General features: G+C 42.1%; 2 protein-coding genes across 9 annotated transcripts; one reads left to right on the top strand and one right to left on the bottom strand.

Moving 5' to 3' along the window:
* The first annotated feature begins 340 nt into the window (after positions 1–340).
* Positions 341–7,250, top strand: pus7 (pseudouridine synthase 7). 3 transcript variants are annotated; one of them, XM_004563808.4, is made up of 18 exons: positions 341–474; positions 650–763; positions 1,599–1,886; positions 1,975–2,059; positions 2,209–2,325; positions 2,418–2,562; positions 2,937–2,954; positions 3,273–3,384; positions 3,530–3,607; positions 3,767–3,895; positions 4,170–4,295; positions 4,384–4,445; positions 4,541–4,701; positions 4,896–5,022; positions 5,524–5,625; positions 5,881–6,010; positions 6,215–6,306; positions 6,633–7,250. In XM_004563808.4, exons 3-18 carry the CDS (start codon positions 1,609–1,611, stop codon positions 6,767–6,769), a joined length of 1,899 nt encoding a protein of 632 aa, XP_004563865.1. In that variant the 5' UTR covers positions 341–474; positions 650–763; positions 1,599–1,608; the 3' UTR covers positions 6,770–7,250. The 3 variants fall into 3 exon arrangements, with proteins under 3 accessions (XP_004563865.1, XP_012778087.1, XP_012778086.1); XM_012922632.4 differs by having other exon boundaries at positions 379–478; XM_012922633.3 differs by lacking the exon at positions 2,937–2,954.
* A 1,026-nt stretch (positions 7,251–8,276) lies between these two features.
* On the bottom strand, positions 8,277–18,243 carry LOC101478621 (plexin-B2). Of its 6 annotated transcripts, none has more exons than XM_076886011.1 (8): positions 17,724–18,243; positions 12,735–12,840; positions 11,918–12,054; positions 11,280–11,462; positions 10,539–10,632; positions 9,987–10,184; positions 9,041–9,193; positions 8,277–8,708 (listed from the first exon to the last, which is right to left on the bottom strand). In XM_076886011.1, the coding sequence occupies exons 3-8, from the start codon at positions 12,046–12,048 to the stop codon at positions 8,556–8,558; spliced, it is 912 nt and encodes a 303-aa protein (XP_076742126.1). In that variant the 5' UTR covers positions 12,049–12,054; positions 12,735–12,840; positions 17,724–18,243; the 3' UTR covers positions 8,277–8,555. The 6 variants fall into 6 exon arrangements, with proteins under 6 accessions (XP_076742126.1, XP_014265503.3, XP_076742128.1 ...); XM_014410017.3 differs by lacking the exon at positions 17,724–18,243 and adding an exon at positions 17,010–17,369; XM_076886013.1 differs by lacking the exon at positions 17,724–18,243 and adding an exon at positions 16,846–16,980.
* Between the last annotated feature and the right edge of the window lie 871 nt (positions 18,244–19,114).

Below are 19,114 nucleotides of genomic sequence, written 5' to 3'. Positions count from 1 at the left end.
CAGACAGGATCTTTATAGTGTAGATATAACATTGGACATGATAAGCTAATATTTATTTATTTTTTACTTTGAAGTGAAAGGTTATAATTAGCTGATGTCTTACATTCAACAAGTTGTGCGTGAAAAAAACGCTTTAAAATAATCGATAATAATAATAATAATAAATAGAATAATACAGTCATGAAACCATGACTGTTTCATTAATTAACTGGAATATAAAGTACTGTGCTCCCAGAGACGTGTGGAAGTATCGTAGGCTCCATACCCAAGTGTGTTTCTTTGGAGCGTTATCCCACGGTTACTTGAACGCAGCATAGCTTTGTGATTGACAGCTCCTTTAACCAAGCGTTTGAAGTGGGAGGGCTTTAGGTCATTATCCATTTCCGGAACCAGAGGAGCACACACACATACACACGTGTGAGAAAACCTGGCGTTCAGTGTTGCCTGCTCTCTTCTGAATATCACCAGGTCCAGGTAGGTGAGTGGGAACGTTTGGAAGAGCAAAAGTCCTTTTTTTAAAAATTATTTGCTTTTACCAGCGACATTTGAGTTCAGGTTTACAAACACGTTAACTGGGGGTGTTAGCTAGCTAATAGATGCTCTGCCGTCTTTGCTAAGTTTTGAGTGATAACTAATCCCCTTCATTTAGTCTTTTAAGTGCCTGCTTCAAGCTTGGATCCGTCAGGAAGTCTGTGCAAGTGTTTGGCGTTTGGAAAATAAGGAGTGTTTGCAGCCATATTTCGCTACCGCAGTCCCACAAACGGTAAGTTGTTGGTATTGTTTTCTAGGCCAGTAATGCCCACTTAGTTATGTTATCGTTACTCGCAGATACTGAAATGTAGTGTTCACAGTTATACTTTGTGCTTTCCATTTCTACGTAGAGTCACGTAATAACGGGTAACTGATGTTGTAGTACTGATGTTATATCATGTCATCAGTGCTGGTATCTTGCCACACGCTTCAGATCTGACTGGTGCGTCACACCAAAACAAAGCGTGCTGTAGTGTTGCACTTCGACAGTTTTGAGGTTGTCCCTGCAGCAGTCAAAGCAGAAATACGCCTCGCCTTGGTAGTGTCCACGAGGCGTCCGATTCAGATGACCAACGCATTTCGGTGGCTCCTTTCAGTGTGACGGAGTAGCAGCTCTACCCTGAGCTCCTCATTTCATCTGCAAGGGTATAGCCCACACACCCTTTGGAGGAAACTTCAGTTCTGTCAGTTGTATCTGTAGGCTCACTCCTTTGATCACTACACACGGTTCATGGCTGCAGAAAGAGGCCATTAGAAACTAGAGCATTTGGTAAATTGACGGCGTCACACACGATTCAGTGTGACAGACTGGTACAACATCCATGCTATTGCACCACACCAAACCGTCAGTCAAAATATTGGAGTGTTTCTTTAACCTGATTTTAAAAAAATGAAATGAATAAAGCATACCATTCAGACTAAAACAGGAGAAAGTGCTGGGCTGTAAACAAGCAAGCTGATGTTTAAAAAAAACCCAAAACAAATCACACAAAAATACCACACCGTGAGACTCGGGTTTTATATATGTGTGCGGCTCATACTGTTAACTAAATTCCTTATTGCTCCAGCTGGGCACTAATGGCTGAATCCGAGCCTGTGACCGTCGTCGTCCCAGTTGGAGAAAAGCGAGGGTGCCCGGAAGATGAAAAAGATGATGCACCATCAAAGAAACCAAAATTTGAGAGCGATCCTCCGCAGCAAGATGAGATGGACGAGCCCGAGGGGGACGCAAGTGATGGAGAGGAGGATGGTGACACATTTGCTAACATGATGAAGCATGGTCTCACCGAGCTCGATGTTGGCATCCTAAAGTATGTCAGTGACCACGAAGGCTTCTCTGGAGTCCTGAAGGAAAGGTTTGTTTGTCATCTGGAGTTAATGAAGGATTTAAAGAGTTTGCTTAACAAAGAGTAACCAATCACTTTCTTTGTTTTTTGCACTCAGATATTCTGATTTTGTTGTGCATGAAATCAACAAAAATGGCAAGATTGTGCATTTGGATGACCTCTCTGTCCCGGCGGAGGCTGAGGTAACGTTGCTTCTTCTGCTATTTTAACAAGCCTCAGATTCATCATGAAGGCACACTTCGCATTAACAAAATAAGACTAAAGAGAACTCCAGGATCGGGTTACATAATACTCTCCAATATGGTTTTTGGTTTGTTTTTCTGCTGTTTAGGAAGCCCAAGAACCTGAACAACAGCCAAAAGAATGTGACCTGCTAACTGAAGAGCAGAAAAAGCAGCTTGGAGAGCTTCAGCTGTTCAAGAACAAAGAGGGAAATGTCTCAATTGAGGTAACAGGTTAAAAGGAGTGCTCCAATAAAAAACACACAAAAATCCATAAAACTAGCTGACAGCTTTATGTAATGTTCTTATTCATTTATAGGTACTGGATGATTCTAAAGAGAAACGGACATTGGTCCACAAAGCCATCAAGAATCAGTTTCCTGGTTTGGAAACAAAGACTGAAGAGAGGGAAGGGCGGAAGTTTATAGTGGCTTATCATGCTGCTGGGAAGAAGGCTTTAGCAGGTATGTGGATCTCAGGATGGAAGGCCAAACTAAGTTAATGTTTTAGGAATGTTAATGAAATTTATTGCACGCCTTCCTCACTTCAGCTTATATTTTATCTACTGCAGTGCATGTAGCCCGAGCAGCAAAATACGATGCATGCGCTTTTGTGTAAGCATGGTCAACACACCTGCATGTTTCTACTGAGACCTTTACTCAACACCACAAAGGATGGTAGAGATTAGCAGAGCCACACAGGCCAAAAGTTTAAATATCACACTTCACTCCAGGCCCATGCATGAGATCTCACCCCTGACAACTCTACCCACAGACCATAAGACTCTCTTTCTTAGTAACATTATTCTATCCTCCTTTTGCTCTTCTCTGGTGGATAGAAGTCAAAACAACTACAGGTAAGAACTTATTCTCCTCCCAGCACCAGAGGAAATGGTTAAAAGCCATGTGGAGTTGGGTTACACTTAGCTTAGGATAAAATACTGTGTCGTAAAATCAGCTTTAATATCGTGTGTCCATGTCGTTTTGCCATTAAGTGATTGGATCTGAGTGCCAAAGCAAGGTTGTTGGCTAACTGCTGAGATATGTTTGGAAGTACAGGATCTATAATGAGTATTTCTATAATATTGGGGACTTATAAAGTACATGCTATGTTTTAATATTAAAAAACATCACAGCATGTTTTTCATCACACCATTTTTCTGTCTCCACAAAAGCTCCAAGGAAACACTTTTGGCCCAAAAACCGTGGCAGTTTCTGCCACTTTGTTCTGTATAAGGAGAACAAAGACACCATGGATGCTATCAATGTGCTTTCAAAGTTCCTCAGGTAGGAGACGTGTGTGTTTTTTAGTTTGTTTTATAAAAAGTAAGGATCATTCATTGATAAAAGAGCCAACACACTAACGGATGTGTGAAATGTTTTTTGCAGTTAAGTTTTGCAGCCCTATGTATAATGATGGATGTCTCTCTAGGCTTAGACCCAACATGTTTTCCTACATGGGAACCAAGGACAAGAGGGCCATTACTGTGCAGGAGATAGCGGTGCTCAAGTGAGTGTTATAATGCAGAGCCCTGCAGTTACTAGTGTGCAGATATTTTTGTTTTTTTGATGATTATGCTAGATGTGTGTTGTTATTGATTCTAATTTATCTCTGATGGGTTCTTGCACAGGATCGGTAATTATAACAGCCTCTTCTTTGTTCACTTAGGATCACTGCAGAGAGGCTGGCTCACCTCAACAAGTGCCTCATGAACCTCAAGCTTGGAAACTTTTGCTACAAAAATCACCCTCTAAAGCTGGGGGAACTGCAGGGAAACCATTTCACTGTGGTGATAAGGTCAGCAGGTGTTAATATACACAGTGCTTGTTTCAGAAATTGATTTTAAAAGCTCGGCATTTGTTAAACTGCCAATTTGAACTGAGGTCACCTTTATTGGCAGTCTCTTCCTGTTTAAAGGGAAGTTTTGTCCTCACTGTGATCAAGTGTTTTCTCCAGGTGGATTAAAGGAAACAGAGTTAAATTGTCCTGCAAAACCATGATGCATTTTTTTAAATTGCTTTTCAGGGTAAAGTGTTCAATGGCTCATTGTTTTTTGTCTTTGTGTTTGCAGGAACATCACAGGAACAGACGAGCAGGTTGATCAGGCAATGAAATCCCTCAAGCAGACAGGTTTCATAAACTACTACGGCATGCAGCGTTTTGGCACAACAGCTGTGCCCACGCATCACGTGGGCAGGTGAGGTCATGACATGGAGATTGTTGCGTAAATTATATAACTATAGGACCATAAACTATAGTGTTTTCCCTCAATTTGTTGGGGACAGGGCTATTCTGAAAAACGACTGGAATGAGGTGATGGATTTGATTCTGAAACCCCGTCCTGGAGGTAAATGTACCACCCTCACTCTGTTTTCTGCTGCAGTTGAAGCGGTTGCAAAAAGTATTTCAAGTTTCCCATTGTCTCGTTTTTTTCTTTTACAGCGGAGAAAGAATTTCTGGTCCGCTGCAGGGAAGAGTGGGCAAAGACTCAGGATCCGGAGGCAGCACTGAAAAAGCTTCCCAACAAGCGCTGTGTGGAAGGACAGCTGCTGAGAGGCCTGTCTATGTATGGCAAGAAAAACATCGTCACTGCATTTGGACTGGTTGGTTTTCTATTGCAGTCTTGTAACAAGTTGATGCAGCAGAACCAAAGGCTTTACCTTAATTATTCCGCAAATAAATCTTCCTTGTTTACAAGTTACAGTTACCCGTGAAACAATTCAGTCAGAGATTCAGACGTACCTCTAGCCTCAATGGAAATTAAATTTTGTGCTCACGCTCTTTTGCTCTTCTCTAGATCCCCCGGAACAACCGCCTGATGTACATCCACAGCTACCAGAGCAGAGTGTGGAACACCATGGTGAGCCGCAGAATTGAAGCCTTCGGTCTGAAGGCTGTGAAGGGAGACCTGGTACTCAAAGGAAGTAAGTTGGCCTTTAAATCACCTGCCTAATGTTGATTATTAAGAGTGGGACACTGTGGGATATGTACAGTAAACTGTAGCTTTTAACCTGGATTCTGTACAGGTCAGTAAATGGGATACAAAGTGTCTTGTTAGCAAACTTTAAATGAGTTGAAAAGTGATTTTCACCCAAGGATCAACATACATGTCTATGTTTGGATATCTTCTCAGGAAGAGGAAGTGTGTTAATGTAGAGTGGGTACATTTTATCCTGAACAAATTCAGGTTGGGCGGGTCACATTTAGTAGTGGTCACACTTGCTCTGTGCTCATTTTAGCCATGCACAATCTGTCCTCACAGAGAGGCCACCTTTTAAAAGCATAAGAATGATACAGATGCATTAAAACACAAGTGCAATGTAGGATTAGAAACCTGAAAGGCTTATTGAGTTTCCAACAAAAAAACAACTGGTCATTTTTTTTCTTTCTTATGATATCATCTTCCAAATGTTATGTTTCCAAAGCCACGGCACACGTGCTGTCTGCAGAGGAGGCAGAGAATCAATCCATCCACAACATTGTGATGCCACTTCCAGGGTTTGATGTCATTTACCCCACACACCACAGTAAGTATAGGCTATGTATAATGCAGAGTTGAGTTTTTATAGCATATAACCCAAATTAACATTGGGTTGTTTTAACACTAATGTATTTAAGATGGTAACACCTGTATAACAAAGTAACGGGTGCTTCCGGTGGAATAGTCTGAGTGGTTTAATAAAATAAAAATTGACATAAAACATTAAATAAACTTACAGCAGAGGAGAAAATTGTTTTGTTTTGTGTTACATTGTCAGTCATACCTGTGTGTTTTGTTTTAGTCGGAGAAGGTTACAGAGAGCTGCTCACTGCAGACGGGCTGGACATCGACAACATGAGGCACAAAGTGAAGGACTACTCTCTGGCCGGAGCCTACAGGCGCATCATCATCAGACCCGCTGATGTCAGCTGGTCAGCACCTCTCACTGCCTTTTTCACACAATGCAGTGCATGACTTGTAACAATCACAATTACTGTTGTGCTTTGCTCTTTCACAGTTAAACATAATGGTAGTGATAGATTAATTGTGTACTGCTCTTACTGAATGCTTTGTTAAACTGTTGCTCTGTTTACTGTAGTACTACATTTCCTTGTATTTGTCGCTGTTCTGTGCAGGGAGGTCATTAATTACGATGACCCCAGGGTGTCTCTGGTGCATAGTGATTTTGAGAAACTAGAGAACAAACCCGCACCTGTCTTCAACAAAGGTAAACTTATTTTTACGCCTGTTTAGATTTGTGTCAACGATGGATGTAAAATTTTATTTAATTTCCATAGATTAAAACTTTTAAACTTGCAGGCATAAGTCAAGTATGTATAAACTCAGTTTATTTAAAAGGGAAACTGACAATAAAACTTACAATATGAGATCATTTCAAGGGCAGATTTTGAATGAAGTACAATAATAAATGGAGGACATGTATGATATCCAACAATCAAAAGCATGAATTATTTATTTTACTAGTTAAAGTAGAAGAAATAATGTTTTGTTTACAACCTGCATAAACTGTGCCACTCTCCTTCCTCCTGACAGAGGGGAAATATCGCGCTCTGCGGATGGAGTTCTCGCTGCCTCCATCGACCTACGCTACTATGGCAATCAGAGAAGTCCTCAAGCTGGACACCAGCATCAAGAAACAGACGCAGCTTAACACGACCTGGTTTAACTGAGACCACGACACCTTCAGGCATGAACTGGACTGTTGATGCAGTGGCTGCTTACTGTTGTTTTTAAGTCATGTGTAGTATGTGTGTATGAGAGAGCATTTGGGTTTTATACAAACCCAAAGATAATTTCTTTGACGTACAAAGAGCAACAGTTTATAATTATTGAACTTTTTTATGTTTTTATTTGCTTTGACAGGTTTTTGTGCTGCACATTGCGATTTCACATATTTTGACAAGATTTAAATATGTTGTGTGCTTTCAGGGCACTCACACATTCAATAACTACTGCTGCTGGTTTTGTACAGAGATGAGAACTTCTTTTTAGCTCAAAGCTAATAGCATACGTTTTTTTTGAGAAGGAAGAGCAATTTAAATTGTTGAGAGAATCGGCACAGTGTGTGTGTATGAACAAAAAAATCTGAAATATTATTTTTCTTTTTTTGTCCTTCCACTTGTAAAAGTGGTAATAAAGCTGTTATCTCTCCTTTCAGTCTTTTCCTCTGCAAGATGTTGTGATTGCAATGAGTACAGTAACACAGTCTCCCTCTAGTGGTTGACCTCTACTACCAAAACAAAAGTGAACAGATCCAGACTACTGATCCTACTGGACACAGTAGTGGTGGAAGAAGCACTATTTTATTTTTTGTATTCCATTTTATATCACTACAGATAAGCTTAGTTCACATTTAGTGGGGGGGTTGAGATCCAAATGTACAAAATATTAATATTTGATTCTGAAGCATAATTAGTTGCCTGCTAATAAAACTGAAGTACGGTTGAGTACTACAGTACAGTACAGACTGTTCAACACTCTCAGGTGTAAGCTGGATTTTTGATGCAAGCTACAAAAAACTAGTGCTGCTACTTACTGTTGTGGTTGGAAGACTGTTATATGTGAGTCTGAGAGAGGATTTAGGTTTTATATAAACCCAAAGGTAATATTCTGTGAAGTGCAAAGTAACTGTTGATGGTTATTCAGCTTTTTTATGCTTTTACTTGTTACTTGCGAGGCTGTATACTTTTTAGGGTGCTCACACTTGGAGTAATCCTTCTGGTTTACTGTGCAGAGATGATGACCAGTTTTAGCTGTAAGCTAAAATGTATTAAATTTAGAAAAAGCAGGTAAAATTGTTGAATCAGGAATGCAATGACAATTATGGTTTGAATTTGACTCTTAGATGTAGTAATGACGCTGTTACGGCCTCTGATCTCTAGAAGGCGTCTGGCTAAATGATGTGACTGCAAAGAACTGATTAACACAGTCGCCCTCTAGTGGTAGTCAGTGCCAACATCAGTATGCTAGTATCAGTATGCAGCTGGTCAACAGGCATGGTGGCCCAGACCAACTGCAATCCTCTCAAATTATTACAGATCACTGCAGAGAGTACTCTGCAGTGATCTGTAATAATTTAAGGTCTTTTCTTAATCATTTATTTATAAACAGCTAGTAAAGTACAAAAAAGATGAGAAGTGAGAGTCCAGTTGAAACATATTTGAAAGAAACCGGAGATATGAATTGTCTCTGAGTTTATTGAATTTATTTAAGCAGAAGCACTTTGCCTCTAAAGCGCTGAATGTATGGAACGTTACAAGAGTTAAAAAGGCAAAAAGATCAAAAACATATTTTTAATGCGTAAAACAATGTGAATAATTCTTATAATAATGAAGTGCTACTGTAAGCAAATGTTTTTATCATGTTATATATATATATATATATATATATTGGCCAGATAGATAAATAGATGGGATAGATGAATACACAGTATATGATATGATTCTTAAAACAAACCTAAAACAACTGAGCTCGTGTGGCGCAGTAGACAGAGATAGTGATGGTGACCAGGGTGACCAGAAGGATAATACGGATGATCATGTAGAGGGAATAATTCTTGTCCTCAAATTCCATTGAGCCAACCACCCACACCCCTTTCCCAAACTTGATCTGTGGGAAACAAAAGAGTGGAAATCTTGTTATTTACACAAGCGCTGCACATTTTACCAAAGGTAAAGACGGGAAGATACTGGAGTAGGGATAGAACGTAACTTTCTGCTAAATTGGGAGCTTAAGGTTTTTGAAATGAAAAAAATAAATTAAACTGGGTACTTAAAGTTCACTCTCTTGATACTTCCATATTTTTAAATTTTCAGAGGACTGCCTTCATTTATGAAGTCACGTTAGAGCGTTGTAGCTTGTTAGAACTTTCAATGAAATAAAACAGTTGGACCATGTCCTCCATAACATTGTGTCATCCGTTTGTCTTTTTGTGGCCTGACCTTTACATCCACCTGTGTGGAGTGAGCACGAGGTGGGCTGGAAGGTGTTACCAGGAACAGCTTATCATCCTGAAGGAGGCTGACCACATACTGAACGTCACCTACGAAGGCTTGAGCCTCCTTTGCTGTCATGGCTTTGGAGAATCCCCGACCCTGCAGGAGGAAGAGTGAATCCAAGGCTCTAAGGGCAGTGACTGAAGTTAATTAGACAGATTATACAATGAGCACTGAAAACCTTATCAGCAGCACTTTATGAGTAATGTGTGGGAATGGGTGTACTGTATGACAGCTATGAGCTGTTATACACCAAAAGTAAAGAAAAAGATAAATATTGTAAGCATCTATTGTAAAAAACTTTAAAATCCTCCAAAAGGTCTTTAATATTCAGTCCCCATCTTATCTTACTCACAGTACCTTATCACCTAAATAGAGAACTTCACTTTCAGACGCTGGCCTTCTTGTAGTTCCTAGGTTATTTAAAAGCAGAATGAGATGCAGAGCCTTCGGTTTTCAGGCCCTCCTCCTGTGGAACCAGCTCACCGTTTGGATTTGTTGGATTACGCTTAAAACTGTCCTGTTTGATAAAGCATATAGTTAGGGCTGAATCAGGTGACTCTGAATCCAGTCCATACTTATGCTGCAATAGGCATAGGCTGCTGGGTATTCCCATGATGCACTGAGTGTTTCTTCGTCACTCATTTTTTTTTCACGCACTATATGTTTGTACACCTCTCTGGATTTTAGCCTGATTCTGCCAGAGGTTTCTTCCTGTTAAAAGAGTTTTTCTTCCCACTGTCGCCAAGTGCTTGCTCATAGAGGGTTTTCTGATGGTTGGGATTTTCTCTGTTATTTTTTCTCTATTATTTTCTATTATGACAGAAAAAACAAAATCAAAACAAATCATTGTACTAGAACTATATTAAAGCGACCTCATGGTTGTACTCACAGTAACGATAATCATGCTGTTCGCAGTGATGATCTTGTTTTGTAGATTATTGAAGCTGGGGTCAGGGTGGTAGAAAAAGGGCTTCAGCTCCTTCTCCCAGTTGTCCAGCTTAATGACTGTTTTCAAGTGCTGGTCTGCGGAGCCGTTTACTGTTGGAGACTGAAACTGGATGACTGTGGCGTTCTTCTCATGGGCAAACTGAGTATGTTGTGTAATAGAGGGACAGTAAATTGTGACAAAAGGACATAAAAAATACAAGCATGACATGTCATAAAGGAAATTACACCATAGAAAATATGCAGCAGCAATAAAAATAATAAAGCAAACTTTTCTGTTCTGATGTATGTTCTATATGTTAACGAGCCAAATGAGTAGTCACATAAATTGCATTTCTATTGTTATATGTCAGAAATTTGTAAGGTTTTGATTACGACATTTAATACAACATTACAACATTCAATAGAAAGAGTAAGGACAAATCTAAGAAATTATGACTCTTAGAGGTGGATCAGTGCATTGACTCAGAGGAAGATGAGGAAAATGAACAGGAACCTCTGAAGATGACCAGTCACGTCCCTGGACCTTCATGATCGCAGTCTGGATTACGTCAAACCTGGTGCCAGTTACCACAATATTCCTCCCTCCACTAAAACGCACACAAACATATGTATTCACACCAAAAACACAGGAAAATGCATATTAAGGAATTGTACTCCTACCCACACAAAAATAAGAGCACAAGCACACAGAGAGAATTAAGGGAAGACAGGCAGGGTTCTTAAAATGCACGTGTGGTAATTTTAATGATTATCATTCTAGTCAGTGTTTCTAATCATGTGGCAGAATTGTGATCAAAAACAATGTCAACTTAGAAGCTTTCTTATTTCTATTTTAAAGGACATATTCAAAAGCAAAACTCAGCCTGTGTCTTATTCTCTTATTTCTGTCCATTGAGACAGTAATCTCGAAACACTGAAGTTTAGAGATTTCAGAAATATGAACTCTGAAAATAACAATGTCAGTCACTGTAGGGAGAGTGAGCAAATTTTCGATCATACCTACTCTGTAAGACTGTATGTAGGTACAGAATGCATTTAGTACTTGGTCATATTATTCGTATTAGGAGATCAATAGTCTGAATGGATGAAAATAGGACAACAACATACACATTTATCCCCTGAACTTTCATCCTGCCCTGCAGGTAAAATGAAGGCAGTAAAAATACAACATGTAACAAACAGATAGAGTGAATGTCACAAACACCATGACTGCATACTGCTGTGTTAAACTGACCAGACAAAGCTTGCTTTGGGCTGGTGATCCTGCACAGTGGGGTTTTCAACAAACCGAAAGCTAGCCGGGATGCTTTTTGTGGTTCTCTTTCCATACTTCATTACGACGTCGAGAGGGTCAGAGGGCACTTTATCCACGCGGTATTCTCCTGTCCTGCAGGTGATATTTTCTCCAAAGTGCTCCCTGCCAAGACAAGGACATAGCTCAGTACTCGCTGGCTGAAGGAGTGGGGGTGGCACAAGGTCACTGTGCAGTGGAAGCCAACATGGCAGCAGGCTGACAGCTTGTTAAAATCTGTCTTTGCTGCTTCTCTTGCTCGTTATTTTTCCGTTACCTCTGCCTAAAATGTCACCGCGAATCGGTTTTGACAGAGCACTGGTGGTCACAACAGTACAGGAAAATTGTAAGAGAAAAAACTCCCTCCTCATTGTGACACTAAAGTTTAGGTCAATTCAATTTTTTGCTTCAAGAATATACACATATATAAAAAAAAAATCAATTTATGGACTTCAAAATGTGCGCAAAGCAGAATTTGCATAGAATTAAATGTCTGAATAACAAGTAGCTCTATTAACTAAAGAGGCTGAATTGAAAAAGTTTGGTCTGAATGAGAATTATTGAAAAAAAGAAATCCTTACACACTGCAGTTCACCCCTCCGATGGTAACCTGGACATCTTCCTTACTGCCAGCATTCAGAAATAGTCCAGAGATTGTAATGAGGGTTCCCCCTGCTTTAGGACCTCTATTTGGCATCACCTCCTCAGGCATCGGGTCCTAATGAAGGGGAGAGGGTGTCACCAAATACCACCTTAATACACACTCATATTTCAAGTACACACTAACTACTGGTAGATGCTGGCACACACTAGAATAACACACACAGATACAGCTCCATGTCAGAAACATTGCTTCTCAGCCTGATCTAACCCGACCCACTCTTTCAGAAACATTCAGACACACAAACTCCCACAAGCACCACATCTGCCTCAATTTGCTGAGCAAACAGTTAGGAGGAGCACTCCCCTGTGGGGAAGCTTTAGCAGAGCCAGAGATATGAAAAGCCAGTTAAATAGCTACGCTGTAGCCTCTTAGAGTATTAAAGTGACAAAGGGAACTGCTGCACAGCATCTGGTTAAAGAGGAATGCCTGCACATTTTGACTTACTGTACAGTAAATTACCACAGCAATGTGCATCTAGGTGCCTAATTTACTGTTACATTTAGCATGTTTGGTCAGTCTTCTTAACTGTCATGCCCTTGGTATGTTTTGATAAGAGTTTCTCTGGAGCTAATAAATGGAAAACATAAAACAGTCCATAAAACAACAAAATCAGCTGAAAGCTTTTGGATGAGTTTAATTTCTCAATAAAAAGTTGTACAACTCAACAGAGGACGTGCAGCTGAGGACAGTGTATGTGTGTGTTTGTGAGTGTGTTTGTGTGTATATGCATTTACCCTGTAGGTGAAGGAAACAGAGGAGGTTCCTCTCTTCCCTCCATTCACCTCGATCTCAACCTGTCCCCAGTCAGCTTTATCAGCAGGTCCAATCTCACACACAACTCTGATCAGAACAACAGAAAAAATAAATTAATAAATAAACAAAAATAAATGCTGGGACTTGACCTGGAAACTCAAAACTGGGTAAAGAATTATTTACTATTTACATATTAAGGCAAGTTTCAACTGTTTTATGATGGTAATGTCCACTATACTGCTAACAAGTCATATTTTTAAAATGACTTTTTTTGTAGTGAGAAACAGAATTTTACGCTTTCGGTTCGGTACGCATATGTATCGAACAATACAAAATTTGTAATTTATTTTATCAACTTTCCTTCTGACGATGCTGTCTGTGTTGAGCGCTCAGTGAATCTGCGTTCGACTACTCCGCCTAGGCTGCACTGTCGAGCGCAGATCCACTGACACAGACAGCATCGTCAGAAGGAAGAGCGCAGGGCAAGCTAGCGAGACAGAAGTTAAGCTCTCCTTGCAACATGGCAAACTGAACCTCCCCCACCCTCATTCAGATCTGGCGTTTGGAATTATTTTGGTTTTCATGTGATCAAAGGAGCTTGCAAAGAAAAGCGTCTGGACTTCTTTAAGTTGCTTGAAGACGTTTCACCTCTCATCCGAGAAGCTTCTTCAGTTCTAAGGTCAAATGGTGGAGAGTCCCAGATATAAACCTAGTGGGAGGGACCCCCCACAGAGGGACAAAAGGACCCCCTGATGATCCTCTAATCGCCTGAGCCAAGGTGGGAAACTGGGTGTGGGTCCCAATCAGCCAGAGTTTCGGGTGTGTTCATTGTGAAACCTGGCCCCACCTTATCATGCGAATTCCTGAGGTCAGATGGCCCAGGATGTGAGTGGGCGTTAAGGCGTCTGGGAAGGGATCTCAAAACTGGATTATAGATGGCAGAGAGTTGGTGTCGTAAACCCCCGCCTCTGTTCAAAGATGGTCGCTCACAGTGGACATAGATGGCTTCTTTTCACTCCTCTTTCAAACCATCTGTCCTCTCTGTCCAAAATGTGAACATTGGCATCCTCGAAAGAGCGTCCTTTATCCTTAAGATGCAGATGGACTGCTGAGTCTTGTCCTGTGGAGGTGGCTCTTCTGTGTTGTGCCATGCGCTTGTGAAGTGGCTGTTTGGTCTCTCCAATGTAGAGGTCTGAGCATTCCTCGCTGCACTGTACAGCATACACCACATTGTTAAGTTTGTGTTTTGGCGTTTTGTCTTTCGGGTGAACCAGTTTCTGTCTGAGCGTGTTGCTGGGTCTGAAATACACTGGGATGTCATGCTTGGAGAAAACTCTCCTGAGTTTCTCTGATACGCCGGCTACATAGGGGATGACAATGTTGTTGCGTCTGTCCTCCCTCGCTGGTGTCTGAGCTTCTTTTCTGTGCCTCTTTGCTGACTTTAAGAACGCCCATTTAGGATAGCCGCACGTTTTGAGTGCTTCCTTTACATGTGTGTGTTCCTTCTTTTTCCCTTCAGGCTTAGAGGGAACATGTTCTGCCCGGTGGTGTAGGGTCCTGATTACTCCAAGTTTGTGTTCCAAAGGGTGATGGGAGTCAAAGAGGAGGTACTGGTCCGTGTGTGTGGGCTTCCGGTAAACTTCGATGTTGAGTTTGCCGTTCTCTTCAATGTGCACAGCGCAGTCCAGGAAAGGCAGACAGTTGTCCTTTGTGTCTTCCCTGGTGAACTTGATGTTCTTATCCACAGCGTTAATGTGTGCAGTGAAGGATTCCACTTCTTGTGTCTTGGAATCTTGTCTTGGAAAGAAGTCCAGACGCTTTTCTTTGCAAGCTCTTTTGACTACGATGACCTGGATGACTGAGAACCTTCACAGACGTTTTCGTGTGATGTATGACCCTGAAGGTAAGCGCGTCATGGACTAAAGTAAAACAGTATGTTGGATGTGCCATGCAATGCTCAATTACATGGGTGGGAACTAGTGTGTTAGCTCAGTTAGCTCGTTAACATGTTGGCCGTCTAGCCCCATGCAGGGGTAGCTCGTTAACGGAGATTTGCCGTGTTGTGGCGTTAACGTCATTTCAACGAGATTAACGCTGACAGCACTAGTGGGAACACAACGAATATGACTGCACATTTACGCCGACATCATCCTAGTGCAAAGACAAGTGGAAGCAGACAAAAACAACAAGCATGCATGCTACAAACTTTACCCGAGTCATTTAGACAGCCGTTAGCACATGATTCTCCTTATGGGGACCTGATATGTTTAATATTGTGGCGAGCTCAGACAAGGAGGAGACGGAGGTATTGTTTGGTCTTGCTTCCCGTGAGCTAGCCAGGGAGCACAGCCGTTTATTGACATCTGCAGAAGAACACTGCGCTAGCTAACTGCTCAGCGTGGCAACCGCACAGCAACAACAACACGCAGAGCGCCCTCTGACCCCGGAAGGACACACCGTCGCAGCGAGAAGGCGTCACCCGTCACTATGGCAACATAAACAAAACATTACTGTACAAACAGAACTCCGAACAGCGCTGACCCGCTACATAGCCCCCACCTAAGGGGTCAGTCGTCCCCGACGACCCCATTACCCCACACAAAGTCCTGCAAATGTCCAGGTGCCTTCTTTTGGCGCACCGGCCGGTCACGACCGGGGGCCCGTTCTTCGTACGTCGCTTACTACATCCAAGATCAAATGACACATCCAAGATCAAATGACACATCCAAGACCAAATCATCGCGCTAACCGTGAGCTCGCTAATCCGGTTCTCCGAACACACCTGCTGTTGACGATTAGTACAGCTGGATGAAGTAATGTGAGATCACTGGGTGTCGTAAAAGGGGCTACGCATCGATAGTAGAAACATTGATCGGCAACCCTCTGATTGGTCGGCGAAAATGTCGAAGGAGCGCGCTCGGTATTTTTCGGCAGCAGAGCAAGAACTCTTGAGTGAGGGATTTCAGGAGTTTCAGAGTTTAATTAAAACGCAAGGGAACACTGCAAAGGCTGCAAAAGCAAGGAGAGAGGGCTGGCAGAAAGTTGCTGACAAATTAAACTCGTAAGTAATTTAATAATAATATTAATAATAATAATAATAATAATAATAATAATAATAATAATAATAATAATAGAGTTGATTTATATAGCGCTTTTCAAGGCACCCAAAGCGCATGACAATGCCACTATTCATTCACTCTCACATTCACACACTGGTGGAGGCAGCTACGGTTGTAGCCACAGCTGCCCTGGGGCAGACTGACAGAAGCCAGGCTGCCATATCGCGCCATCGGCCCCTCTGGCCAACACCAGTAGGCGGTAGGGTAGATTTATCATATCACACTATATTATCCAATATTATATTACATTATATTATATTATAATATGTTATATTATATCCCCTTTCACATTAGAGCCACAACAGGACCCACTAGAACATGGGAACAAGTAAAAGTGAAATATGAGAATATGCTACAGAATGGTAATATTTATCACTTATATTGCTTTTAGTCTCTTGCAAAGAAACCCTGAAATAATCTGTTTGTTTGTTCATAACAGCAACCAAGAAAAGGGCAGAGCAAAAAAAGACAGGTGGTGGTCCTGCACCCCCTCGTCAACAAGTTGGTTAAGTAAATAATATCCTCACGGGAAAATCGATATCTCTCTATGAGCACACTGTCGCGCTGAGCTAAAGGATCCTGTCTGTCCCGCAATATACGCTGGATTCTGAGGACTCTCCTTATCAATCTTGCACCTTCCGCAATGGGTTGCTCGCGTAAACGGACAGGACATGGCTGCGACAGGCTTCCCAAATCCACCTTCGCTTTTATAGCCGTGGTCTCTCATCTTGCTTACACGAAGTAATTTACTATTACTACTCTGAAATATGACTTACATCTGTAATAATCACATACATGTAATAGAATGTTAATAGCACATTTCCCTTTTTTAGGAAATGACCTGTATGTATCTGTGTGAAATCAATAAAAGGATCAAGTGCTGCATTATCTTTGGTTACATTGATGTTATTTATTTATGGTGAAACAGTGGTGGAATATCGCTGTTGCTTTCGTATAAATGAAGCGGACATACCTGCGTGGCCGCGATCTAATCCTGTTTACATAAAGTAAACCTGCTCCCGAGCAGGTTTACGCTTACGGCTCTGTTGCTATGACAGCAAGTCCCGGATGAGCTTTGGGGAACCGAACGATCCAAGATCACGCGAAATCGTCAACAATCAAATCCAGCTAACTTACTTAGCGAGGTACGAAGAACGGGCCCCGGCGGGGGAAAAGTCACTCGGGTCAGAACATGGGGTGCCACCATCATCCCACTTCTGACACCAATGTGGCGAGCTCAGACAACGAGGAGACGGAAGTGTCGTTTGGTCTTGCTTCCCGTGAGCTAGCCAGGGAGCACAGCCGTTTATTGACATCTGCAGAAGAACACTGCCGCTAAGTAACTGCTCAGCGCGGCAACCGCACAGCAACAACAACAACAACAACACACAGGGCGCCCTCTGACCCCGGAAGGACACACCGTCGCAGCGAGAGGGCGTCACCCGTCACTATGGCAGCATAAACAAAACATAACTGTACAAACAGAACCCCGAACAGCCCTGACCCGCTACAATATGCTGCTGAGAATATAGCCCAGAAGAAGCGTATAGTATAGCTTTTATTTTGGAAAGAGCCATTTCTCTGTAATAAACTCTCTTTTCCAAAGATGAGTGTTTCCTCAATCAGATACAGGTGTTACCGCGCCAGATCCGCGGCCCCGAACCGTAGTAAGGAAACCTCTGGCAGTTACTTGAAGGTTCTGTAACTGACTCGTAGCCGGCAACAGCTTACTATACAGGTCAACTCCGCTAGCAAAAAGATCGAAGGAGGCGTAGGAAACTGCTTCACCGAACTTTATTTCTTCTCTAAGGCACGAACACCGCGTACAATGGGCTGAAACAGTTTACTCACAGCGAGCATCGCCGACACAACTCTGGCTGTCGAGGGAGTTATTATATTCCTTTTATTTTATTTTCGTCTCTTCTGTAGCTAACCGTTACTTTCCCCCTTCTCCGCTCTCTCTCTTCACACACACACCAGGCAGTCCCGCTACACACATCCCGAATACATTTCCCATCAGGCTTCATCCTTAAAGGGCCATGCCTGTAACACAGGTCTTGCAAAATCGCTAGCCCGACGTCCCGGGGCTAGCGATTTTTCCAGTCGGGCTACCAAAATCTATCTCTGCCCTGCCCGTCGGGCTATTGTAGGAAGGAAAAATATATGTCAATGCTTTTGCATTCTTTCGGAAATGTAGCTGGGTAATTATGTCACTGGCATCGGTGAGCCACTGTCAATATGTGACATATTAAAATCGCGTTTGAATTTGCGCTTGTTTTTTGCTTTCACTTTGCAAATGTCCAGGTGCCTTCTTTTGGCGCACCGGCCGGTCACGACCGGCGGGGGAAAAGTCACTCGGGTCAGAACATGGGGTGCCACTATCATCCCACTTCTGACACCAATGTGGCGAGCTCAGACAACGAGGAGACGGAGGTGTCCTTTGGTCTTGCTAGCCAGGGAGCACAGCCTTTTATTGACATCTGCAGAAGAACACTGCCGCTAGCTAACTGCTCAGCGCAGCAACCGCACAGCAACAACAACAACACCAACACACAGGGCGCCCTCTGACCCCGGAAGGACACAACGTCGCAGCGAGAGGGCGTCACCCGTCACTATGGCAACATAAACAAAACATAACTGTACAAACAGAACCCCGAACAGCCCTGACCCGCTACAATATGCTGCTGAGAATATAGCCCAGAAGAAGCGTATAGTATAGCTTTTATTTTGGAAAGAGCCATTTCTCTGTAATAAACTCTCTTTTCCAAAGATGAGTGATTCCTCAATCAGATACAGGGCTTGCAAAATCGCTAGCCCGAGGTCCCGGGGCTAGCGATTTTTCCAGTCGGGCTACCAAAATCTATCTCTGCCCTGCCCGTCGGGCTATTATAGGAAGGAAAAATATATGTCAATGCTTCATCAGCTTCAATCAGCTGTCAAAACCTTGATTGATGAAACATGAATGGATCCCCGGGAACCTGCACCAATAAAGTCCATCAGAACTCACACATTCAAAGAAAATGATCAAGATGTATTTTGTGTGACAACTAAGTGAACTGTTACAGCTTATATTGCTGTCTGATAGTAAGAATTGGGATTTGTAATGTTATTCATGTGGAAAGATACTCTGCATAATCATGACAAAAACAAAAATACTGACGGTCCCCAGTGCCACCCACCCCTTAACTTCCTTGATTTGCCTATGGTAAGTTTAAACATCCAAGGAGACGTCCGTCTTGAGT

Source organism: Maylandia zebra, linkage group LG7, assembly GCF_041146795.1.
Source record: "Maylandia zebra isolate NMK-2024a linkage group LG7, Mzebra_GT3a, whole genome shotgun sequence".
NCBI lineage: Eukaryota > Metazoa > Chordata > Actinopteri > Cichliformes > Cichlidae > Maylandia > Maylandia zebra.
The sequence above is the reverse complement of the archived record's forward strand: the minus strand, read 5'-3'. Positions and strand labels throughout refer to the sequence as shown.